This window comes from Pygocentrus nattereri, chromosome 22 (assembly GCF_015220715.1).
Source record: "Pygocentrus nattereri isolate fPygNat1 chromosome 22, fPygNat1.pri, whole genome shotgun sequence".
NCBI lineage: Eukaryota > Metazoa > Chordata > Actinopteri > Characiformes > Serrasalmidae > Pygocentrus > Pygocentrus nattereri.
Genome location: NC_051232.1, coordinates 21,083,779 through 21,095,438, shown reverse-complemented (window position 1 = coordinate 21,095,438; position 11,660 = coordinate 21,083,779). Strand labels below are relative to the sequence as shown.

General features: G+C 38.8%; 1 protein-coding gene across 5 annotated transcripts in view; it reads left to right on the top strand.

Moving 5' to 3' along the window:
• The window catches only part of elavl2 (ELAV like neuron-specific RNA binding protein 2), a 44,936-nt gene extending 37,753 nt beyond the window's left edge, over window positions 1-7,183 (top strand). For all 5 annotated transcript variants that reach the window (XM_037533085.1, XM_037533084.1, XM_017719288.2 and 2 more), the window contains exons 6-8: window positions 926-1,151; window positions 1,631-1,669; window positions 6,027-7,183. In XM_037533085.1, coding sequence (XP_037388982.1) covers window positions 926-1,151; window positions 1,631-1,669; window positions 6,027-6,357 — 596 coding nt within the window. In that variant the 3' untranslated portion in view covers window positions 6,358-7,183. The remainder of the gene's footprint in view (window positions 1-925; window positions 1,152-1,630; window positions 1,670-6,026) is intronic.
• Window positions 7,184-11,660: the final 4,477 nt, after the last annotated feature.

The window sequence follows — 11,660 nt, the reverse complement described above, 5'->3', positions numbered from 1 at the left end:
TTTTTTTTTTTTTTTTTGCACTCCCTCTGTTTCATGTTCTGGCATGCTCTCCTTCCTTAGGTTTTTCAGTCTCTTCAGGCTCTTGCCTCAGATTAGGACAAAGCCTCTGTTACTCAGTAATATCTGAGCTCTGTTCTTCTACCTAGAGGATGAGTTGCACAGAGTCTGCTATTAACGAACATTTGACCATTTTGCATGCATAACTATTCCTTTAGAGTTGGTTGCAATTTTTTTATTTATTTATTTTGCTCTCTGGTTCTCACATGATGCCCCACTCATTTAACTGAAGTGTCTGAGTGGTGAACGTAGCTGTAGTGTCCTGGGTGATGTACAAAAGACTGCTGTTATTCTAAAGGATTGTTATACAGTACACATTGTTGGGCTTCTAGTGATTCAGTGCACCATAACGGAGAAAGTTTGTTGCCATCATTCAGAGCTCTGTCTGTGCAACAGGAAGTAGATTAATAGAAGTAGATTTGATTTCAATAGCTGATCAGTCACATCCTTTTTGTTTAGTGTGCGTGTATATATAACTTTCATGACTGTTACAGTGAAACCCAGTTTTGTGTTATTAGATGATCATGGCATTTTAGAACGTTATACACTGTAAGCTCAAGCACTAACAGACCAGCTGTTGCCCTAAAGTAGTTTAAGTTAGATGTCAGGTAACAATTCATTTTAAACTTTTAAAACGTTTTACCCACACATACATTCTTATTCTGTATTTTTATTTAACTTTTAGGTTTAAATATCTCCTCTCAATTTGATTATATATCTTGGTAGCTAATTACTTTTTCTGATGAAGTAACTACATGAATATTTTTTGCCTAACACTGATGGGTTAACCCTTGGTGTAAATGTCACTGTAGTACTCTGCCAGCATAGACAGAGTTCCTAACGTTAGTCCTTGCTTACCTGTGTTCAGGTGTGTCTCGAGGCGTGGGTTTTATCCGTTTTGACCGGCGGGTGGAGGCGGAGGAGGCGATAAAGGGTCTGAATGGTCAGAAACCGCCTGGCGCCACGGAGCCCATCACAGTGAAATTTGCCAACAACCCGAGCCAGAAGACCAGCCAGGCTCTGTTGTCTCAACTCTACCAGAGTCCAAATAGGAGATACCCTGGACCCCTTACCCAGCAGGCACAGAGATTTAGGTAATGGGACACATCTGGGGAAGAAGAGTGGGAGGATTTGTATTTATTTAGGGCCTGAATGTTTTAATACATTGACTTGGATACTGATTCCTGAGCCATCAAGTCTTTTAAATTACGAACCTAAAGTGTTTGTGGCTTAAACCAGAAATGAGTGTGAGGTGCTGGTATTGACCATTTTGACCAAAATGTGGAAGGTGTTAAAAATGCATTAAATTGCTTCAATCTTATGATTTACCTGCATCGATTTTTGAAGTGTCTCTTTAAAGAGTTTGAGACTGAAAGTATAAGGCCTAGAAACAATTGTATATGGATGTACAAATAGATTGTTTGCAATTTTATTTACTTTTTAAAGGGTTTAATCGAGTAACTTCATTTTGTTTCTATTTAGTGTTTGCTTCTTTTTTTTTTTTTTTAGTAATTATCATTTGCGGTCTCCTGTTGTGAGAATTGCTAAACTAATTGCCTTTATTTCCTTTCAGGTTGGACAACCTGCTGAACATGGCTTATGGAGTGAAAAGGTAAATGGATTTTCATTTGAGGTCAAAATTTAATTCAGTATTTTATGTTGGGTTACTGGTATTGGGCTCATTTACTTGTACTCATAAAAACTGTTACCAATACCCGCTTGGTACTGTGTGTTGTAAACCTAGTGTACACTGCTGCTCTATGAACAAACAACTCAGACTGGCAGTGATCGATGGTCTGCTCACACAAAGCCTTGGGTCACTTCAAATGTTCTGTCTGGTCATAATTCTGCCAGGAATGTGTGCGATTGTAACCCGATTTTAAACTCACAAGCTTATAAACTCTCAAGCTTCCCCAATACAAGTGGAGACATGTAGGCCAGCAAAACGGAGGAGAAAAAGGTTGTTTCCTATCAAAGTTTTTACTCAGAGTAGTTTGTTTTGGGTCTTTCTAAAATATGCTGTAGAGAGACTGTTGTGGTTAGCGGAGCTGCTGTAGCTCAGTGTGCTCAGTACTCTGCTCAGTGTGTTATTTTGAGTTAAATGGCTTGATTTGAATGTGTTCATGGACAGAACTTTCCGTAGTGACTGTGTTGGACTGAGCATTTTTGTAGTGTCACTCTGATAACCCTGTAGTTCAGCTGAGCAGTTTAGACCAGCAGTTTCAAAATGTAGCTCATCTCTTCATCCCACACTGCGTGTAGTGTCTGCTAAACCAAAGCAGAAACGGTTGGAAAATGGACAGTGATTTTAATCCTTGTAAGATAGTGTCTCATGCTGAGCTTCAAATACACTTTACATGTCAAACAGAAAATCGTCATTTTAGATTTTTTATTTTTTTTTGGTCACGCACAGTTCTGTATCCGCCATCTGTGTTCCGTCTTCATGTGATGTAAATGGGAAGCACAGACGTCAAGCTGAGTAAAATAACATTTGTTAAGATTTATCAATGTTATCAATAATATCCATTAGTAATTGCAGCTCTAGCAATGTTACTCCCTGCCCCAACCCCCGGTTTCAGCTCCTGTATAAGGCAAAGCATTTGTCTTTTTTTGCCCATGTGTTTTGCCCAAATGTCTTCTCTAGTGTGTGCAGTTTTAATGAGACTGAATATTTTGCTCACTTTCATCTGCTGCTTTGGTATGTTTGAATGTCTTTGTAATAAATATAGAGTTGTTAAACAAAGCAGTGAAGCATTAAATTTGCGGTCATCTGTTTTTCTGTGTAGCAGCATGGGGGGGGGGGCAGTGTTCGACTCTGTTCTGGCACCGATATTTGATTCATAGTGGCAGCAGAATGGCTTCTAACAGGTCACATGATTCCTACCGATCTCTGGTACCCCTGGCAACAAGTCCCCCAGCTCTTCTTTGTGGAGAATTTAACAAATTTTTCAAAATGTCTAATTAAATTGCTAAGATGCAAACAAACTCATCCAGAGTGGTTTGATGCAAAATACTCCTTTCTAGAGCTGTTTTGTCAGAAGGTTTCGGCCTAAAACGCTAACGTATTTGTAATGTGTTCTAAGGCAAAATAGTCCTCAAAGAAGACTTGCTTATAAACAATCCTGCCCTGCATAATGGAATGCGTTGTGTGGGATTAACAAACGTTTGCTCTTGTTGAGAACATTGCATTTCATTGCACATTTTGTAACCTACATACTGTAAATTTATGTAAGATGCTAATTTATCGGTTTAGATAGATTTTAACTTGGTAATCAATACATTTTTTATTACCTTGTAGGTCTTATTTCAAGTATGTTTATTCAGAACCATAAATAAAACTGCAAATAAAAAAAGAAAACTTGTGGGTTCAGTTTGCAGACTGCTGTTTATAAATTGGTAATGAAATCTAGGTATTACTACTGGTATCTGTTAACGTTTTAATGATGCTCAGCCCTTATCAGACCTCACTGTAGTTGTGCAGGACCTGTGAAGGTAACTTAAAGGGGGATCCTCTTCGTTTTGCTGTGTTAGTTTGTAGTGTCAGTCGTGACTGCAGACCTGTTACTCATACTGTAGCTTTAGTGGAGCAAAATGGAGTGCACCTTATTCCTAAATATTCACTCTCTGTCTGACGTTTAGAGCGTACCTGTCAGGATGCGAATGCTGAGCGAAGCTCAGCCAAGTGTGTGTGATCTAATCTGAAACCTGCTGAAATAATTCATGGCCTGCCATACTGGAGTCAAACCGCACGCTGCACTCGCTTTTGCATCCACTTGTTATTTCTGAAATTTTGGAGTATTTTTGTTTATTTAAAGAAATTGAATTCTGGATTAATAAAATTATTTGTAACCTTGTAAATGTTTTTCAAGCAAGAAGTGTAGATATACATTCTACATATTTGTGCATCGTATCTGTTAATGCATTTGTCATGAAATGTTAACGCAGTGGGCACTTCAGTTTAGTGATGGATTAAATTAAAGCAAACAGAGTATCATCATAATTCAGTGGCAAAGATTAGTCATTGAGTGGTTTGAGAAACTTACCGAATCAGATTTCTTTATGGTGGTAGTAAAGGGATCCAACAATAATGTCCACAATACAAATGTAACCATTTTATAAGTGCAACCACATGAGGTTTGTACATGTGAAGTTGATGGTAACACTCACTGGCCACTTAATTAGGTACACTAGTAAAAGGTTGGACCCCCTTTTGCCTTCAGAACTGTCTTAATTCTTTGTGGCAGACTTTCAACAAGGTGTTGGAAACATTCCTCAGAGATTTTGGTTGGTTATTTGAGTTACTGTCGCCTTTCTATCATCTGGAACCAGTCTGCCCATTCTCCTCTGACCTCTCACATCAACAAGGCATTTTCGTCCACACAACTGACCGCTCACTGGATATTTCCTCTTTTTTGGACCGTTCTCTGTAAACCCTAGAGATGGTTGTGCGTGCAAATCCCAGATCAGCAGTTTCTGAAATACTCAGACCAGCCCGTTTGGCACCACGTCACGTTCAAAGTCACTTAAATCACCTTTCTTCCCCCATTCTGATGCTTGGTCTGCACTTCAGCAAGTTGTCTTGACCACCTCTACATGCCTAAATGCTTTGAGTTGTGGCCATGTGATTGGCTGATTAGCCATCTGTGTTAACAAGCAATTGAGTGGCCGGTGAGTGTAGTTATTTTAATTATAGGTAACAAAGATGGTAACGTTTTTATTTGCCTAAACTTAATCTTGACTAAACCCAGAGTCTGACTTCTGTGGACTGAAAGCCCTTTAGCCTTCAGAATATATAGACCTGACACGCATTACAATTAGAACTTGCCGTGTGTAACCAGTGGGATCATCGAGGCGTGCCATGTGCCAGCGAGTAATGTGGCCAGAAAAAACTTTATAAACAGCTGATGAAATAAATTATTTTAACAGTATTGATCTTACCCTGAACAAAAGATTTTTAAGGTTGGGCTTTGTGGCCATCAGTCTTGGCACTAAGCATTGATCCAAGAGCACAGATGATCAGTGGGCTTTTTTTTTTTTTTTTTTAAATGGCCACCATATGCTCAGTAGCATTTACTTGGAAATAAACAATAGCATAAACTACATTGTTGCAATTTCAGCACACATACACGCTACACCTTGAAAAGACTGACAACTATCCTCAGTCTGTATGATCAGTCACATTTTCATTAAAAAAATGCCCAAATTCATAGATATAGAAGCTATGGTCTCCTGGGAGTAACATGTGACTCTCATTTAAGCACTCAAATTGTAATTGACCAAAATACAAAACATTTACAGTTACCCCAGGGATGTCGGTGCATTAAAAAATCATTTACTAACATTTACTGATTTGAAGCAGAACCTGAATGTGAAAATTCTCCAGAGTGAACAGGTTCAAGGATCACCACCAGTGTTTAGTGAGAGCAGCAGTGTCTGCGTGTTCCAGCAAATGTGTGAACATCATATCAGACATAGACTCTGTGGTTTAACTGTAATTGTAGCCCCTTGCTTTTGTTCGTACAACTTGTGGATTCTTGTTCCAGTGGAGACTCTTGAGGAACCTGGAGCTCCATTTTGCTGTTGCTTTTGTTGTGCTGCTGGTTGGTTTTTTTTTTTTTTTTTTTTTTTTCCTTTTCCCCCCCTCTCCCCCCTTCATAGTTCTCATGCAAGCACTGCCTAGCATAGTCTAGGATTTACTTTAAAAGCAATTTAACAGCTGTATTTGAACAAGTGCCCTATAGTTGCTGCAGCTGGACTTCAGCCTGTGGTACTATGAATGGTTCAAAAGGTCAAACTAGGAAAATCTGTAAATGATCATAGCTTTTAATAATTGATAATCGTTTGACTAGTATTGGTTTAAAAATGTGGATATTTGAATAACGAATACTGGTGCTACGAGTAAGCTGCTCATTACATGTGTATTTCTTAGCTCCTTGGCCACATACCCATGCTGTGATTTGTTTTTGCAGTAGATTTTCTCCTATGGCCATCGATGGGGTCACCAGCTTGGCAGGCATCAACATCCCAGGGCATGCAGGCACGGGATGGTGCATATTCGTCTACAACCTTGCGCCTGATGCCGATGAAAGCATCCTGTGGCAAATGTTTGGTCCATTCGGCGCTGTGACAAATGTGAAGGTCATTCGCGACTTCAATACAAACAAGTGCAAAGGGTTCGGCTTTGTCACCATGACTAACTACGACGAGGCGGCCATGGCCATCGCCAGCCTGAATGGATACCGCCTCGGGGATCGAGTCTTACAGGTCTCGTTCAAAACCAACAAAACGCACAAAGCTTAAACCATGACGGCCAACTCCTGATTTGTTTCTAGAAAATTCCGGGATGGGGGGAAAAGTGAGGGATGGGGTGAAAAATTGAAATATAAGGTGAACTTTATACACAAAAACGAACAAAATCACTTTTGCAAATCAGTGTTGTAGAAGAAAATACTGTTTAGTATCCAGTGTGTTTTTTGTTTTTGATATCTTTTTTTTTTTGCCCCATTGCTTTCCTCTTTGCTAAACTTTAACAAAAAAAGTTGAATAATAGCATGCATGGGTGGCGATTGTGCCCATCTTATGATAATTTTTTCTTTTGATATTTTTCTCCCCATCTTTTTTTTTTGTTTTTTTTGTTTAATGCGCTTAACAACATTGGTGAACAATTTCATCTTAACAGTTGTTTTGAGGAAACATTTAGTTCGTATTATCAGTTAGTTGTTACTTATTGTTAAATTAATTGAGGAAAAATTAAAAAAAGATTAAAGACAAAAAAAAATTCTTAAAGCGGTACCTTGCCAAAGAGCTACGAACCTCTTTGAAGTGGGTTTAAAAATCGTCTATTTTTATAAAAAGAAAAAAATTTGGAGAAACTTTTTACTGGACATGGAGCAAATATTTTGACTTGGATACTTTGAGAAACTATCTTCATATGACACCCTGTGAGCTTTTGAGACTTTACCAGAAAGTTTGCAGAGATTGAAATTTCTGGAAAGATTTATGATGACAAAGATACCTTTTGCGATCTTTGTATTAACCTTTAGATTCTAGAGCCAGTGGTCCTGGTTTCATGTGTTTAAAAAAAAAAAAAAAAAAAAAAAAATCTGGCGGACCACCAGAGTTGTTGGACGTGGCTAACAACTTCAGATTCAGATTTTTTTTTTTTTTTTTCTTTCCTGAAAACACGGGCAGAGAGCGGTTTTATTCCAAGTACGTGCATGCAGAGTTCCATCAGGGGAATCTTTAGGTAAATGGAGGTGTTGAGCGGGGAAAAATCTGTTCTTCCTTAAGGATTCCCTTCAGACGAGACTCCCACGGTGTTTATTTTGTGCTGTATTTCAGTATATTAGACTTTTGTCTTTATATAAATAGACAAAGGTTTTACCTGCTCTGAATGAAGGCAAAAACGGGCTGAGGAAGCCTACGAAAGAAGAAAAATCTACTTTCAGAATGAAGTGTTAAGGGAGAATATCTCCAGAATTAACCTTACTGTAAATAAGTACTTTATGTTGAGTAATGTTTTTTTTCCCCACTTGCTTTTTGTTTCACTGCAAGTATGTATGGTATTTCTTTTCTTGAATAATATTGCCTTATTTTTGTTTGAGAAAGTTGTTTACATTGAGTTTCATTGTTTTTGTCATTTGGACATGCATTATTACTGTAAGATTTGTTGGTGGTTTTGTCTGTAGATAGTCTTGCTTCTGCGGTTAAATTCTAGGCATTTGAGTTTTTTTTTCTTTATTTTTTACGTATATATGCATATATATTATAGACATTTAAATATATTTGTGGTAAAGCTTGACGAGCCACAGTTTGAAACGAACCTACTTTAGTTCATTCATACTATACATAATGCATATAACCTGTTTTAAAAAAGGAAAAAACAGCGTAAAAATAAGTGTATATTGCTTAATTTACACAAGGGGAGGCTGGCGACGCTTTTCCATCACAGTAGCAACAAAAAAGGCCCTTTCAATGCAACGCAACAAAGTGTTGCTTATTTGTGAACAGAAGGGCCTGTATGCCACTCGTTTTGCTAGGCATTAATCGGAGAACACTTCAGGCTCCCCTGTATGTACGGCAGTGTGCTATGCATTATATTTATCTTTACGATTGCGCTTTTGTTTTTCCTTATTTTAGTTTTAAATTACATTTGGATTTTTCTTTTTTTTTTTTTTTTGTTAAACCTTTTTCAGTATTGATGAACTGTGACTTTTTGCTGCTCGGGGACAGGGAGCAGTTTTCATGCCAGTTTGGTTCAGGGTGGGGTCTATAGACATCTGTCAGTGTATGACGGCATGCAAAACAATAACGCAAGCAAGCTGCTAATATTGGTGTTCTTACTGTACATTGAATTAGAAGAGGCCTAAAGCAAAAGTCACACGGCTCTGATTGTTCACTTCAGTCACATGAAAAACTGACTCTTGGTCCCCTCTGTAGTCACAGTTCTCCTGTAGTGTGGATGATTATTTATTTGAAGTTGTACAGTATGACTTTATTCACAGCCGTTTTTGGGGTATAGAATATATCTTTTTGTTGAGTATTTAAAACAAAAAAAGTATTACCAGAAGATGTACATGGGTTTTTTTGTTTGTTTTTTTGTTTGTTTTTGTTTGTGTTTTACATACTTTGTATTTTTTCAAGTTCCGTACATCAATAAAGAAGTTGAAGGGAGCTGTTACTGATCTGATTGTGTTTATTGCAGACATGTGCACTTAATTTCTTGCTTATTGACTGGAAAATGGACTGAAAAGATGGTTCTCAAAGTTGAACATATCCAAGTTTTGCTTGGCATGTTGGGTCAGTGAGTGAGACCATCCAAAAAGCCACTTTAATCTTTAAGATCGGACAGCAGTAAACCTCTTAATATGAACTTATGTGTATGTAAAACAAGACAACAAAACGGAGACCTCCATGTTCTCCCATATGCGTTATTTGGAGATTCATCAAACAGCAGATGTTGTAAGTAAAATATTGTGATGCTTGCTGTTCTACTTTGTGGTCAGGTTGAGAAGCTTGTCTGGAACTGTGGTGAATTTGTGTACTTTTACCAGACTTTTTGGTGACTTTTACAAGCCCTTCAGTCGGTTATCAGTGGAGTTAGTTGTCATATTTGCACTTCTGCCACTTTTGACTGTTGCTCACAAACATGAGGTGCTACAGTTCGTTTCCATTTGTAGCAGACGTGTGTAGGTTGCTTGTATACAAGTGACTTATGTTGCTTTGATACTTTTAAAATGATTCATCAAAAACCAAAATGTGTTGGATTGTGCCCTGCTCCCCCCTTTTAACATGAACTCTCGCAATGTTGAACTGTTATGGCCCAACATTTGTTCAAAACAGCATTACATTCCTGAATGTGATTTTCTTCTGTAAGCTTTAAAGAGACGTTATTTGTGCCCAAATTTTTTTTTTCCCCCCGAAGTTCCAGTTATGGTGTTAATTGTTAAGTCCAGTGTAGCATATTGATTTTTGCCATTCATGCTCTGCTTGAATCTAACAGCTCTGTTCAGGCTGACTGCACTGCTTGGTGTCCTTTTTTATGTACACCTTAGCCAGTAAAAGGATTGGAGTCCAGGTACCTTCAAATGTAGTCTGTTTACTGTTTTTGGCTGCATGCTGTGTGTACAGTGCAAAACATTATCCTGTTAATTTCTCCTTCTGTGCTGGGGGAGTTTCTACTGGAACCCAAATAGTAATGGTGGGCACATGTCACAAATATTTTGCTGCACTGTGTGTCAGCAGTGCCGCATTTAAAAACTGACATTGGTAAGTATGGATGATATTCACGATGAGCTCATAAGTGTGGTGTTTATTGCAACACCGACATTTATACAATATTGCCCACCGTTAAACTCTCAGGTAACCTTGGGTTGTCCAGTCTTATCCGCAAAGGACTGGTATGACTGCAGGTTTTTATTACAACAGAACCGAAGAAGATTGAGTTGATTTAAGCAGTAGAATCAGAGTAAGATCCACCTAGTTCAACACAAAAACATGTAAAAAGGTTTTTCATATCTGCACTTGCGCAGGTCTCCTTATTAGAACTTTAGTACATTTAATCACAGAAATGTAGAAAAAAACACATACTTAAGTAGTATTTTACCAGGAGTACGTAGTTTACTCCAGCACAGACTGTACTATATTACTTCCACCCCTAACTACATTAGCTTGTAACTCCAATGCAAATCTAATGATGCAAACTTCAGGCCCCAAACATGCCTTGACTGATCGACTACATTCGGGGTAAAGGAAGAAATTTGCCAAACTATCGCTTTTTTAACTCATTTTCTTTCACTTCATTGAAAGGCACCTGAACAAAAAAAACATGCAGCCACACCGGGCCTTTGTGGATAAGACTGGACACTCCTGTGATGATCAGTACAGGCTTGCATAACTTTTTGTATTTTATAATTTAATCCTGAAATTAATGATGTTTCTCTTGTTAGATGTGTGCATTCATTACAGTATCTTCTTCTTCTTCTTTCGGCTGCTCCCTTTAGGGGTCGCCACAGCGGATCATCTGCCTCCATCTTGCCCTATCCACTGCCTCCTCTACTTTTACACCAACCATCAACATGTCCACCTTCACTACATCCATAAACCTTCTCTGAGGTCTACCTCTTCTCCTTCTACCCGGCAACTCCATCTCCAACATTCTTTGCCCAATATATCCACTATTCCTCCTCAACACATGTCCAAACCATCTCAACCTGGCCTCTCTGGCTTTATCTCCATACTGCTCCACCTTCACTGTCCCTCTGATCTGCTCATTTCTAATCTTGTCCAGCCTTGTCGCTCCCAACAAAAATCTTAGCATCTTCATCTCCGCCACCTCCAGCTCAGCCTCAGTCTCCAAACCAAACATCATAGCAGGACGCTGCTGTTCTATCATGGTGTAGAGAGAAATGGAGTAGGGATAATCCTAAAGGAACAGCTTGGGAAAAGTGTTCTGGATGTAAAGAGTGTCAGACAGGATCATGAGCCTGAAGTTGGAGGTTGATGGTGTAATTTTGAATGTGGTCAGTTCATATGCACCACAGGTTGGTTGTCAGTTAGAGGAGAAAGAGGAATTTTGGAGTAAGATGGATGAAGTGGTAGATGGTGTCCCTAGAGAGGAGAGATTAGTGATTGGTGCAGACTTCAATGGACATGTTAGTGAAGGGAACAGAGGGGATGAAGAGGTGCTGGGTATGTATGGTGTGAAATACAGAAATGCGGAAGGTCAGATGGTTGTAGAGCAACAAAAACCACGTGAGTTCTAATAGCGCCTCTTGTGGAGAGTCATCAGTCTGCTAAATGAGTGAGTGAGTTACAAGCCAGATCCATGAGGTGCTTTAAACCCATGAGTCCATGCATGTGATTGTCTTTGATGGTACATAAGCATACTTAGATTTTCTGATATGAAGAGCGTTTAGATTGACTCAACACTGAATTGTGTTATTGTGCACTAGTTGACAGTACTGCAAAGGCTGTCCTTTCGCCTCATTGTATATGCTTATTTGCTTGGCAGGATAAGGCTATAAAGCCCTGCTGTTATATGGAGCTGTTTCAGCAATTCTCCTTTAATGGCCAGTTCGGCTGGGTCACAAATGGGCTCGCAA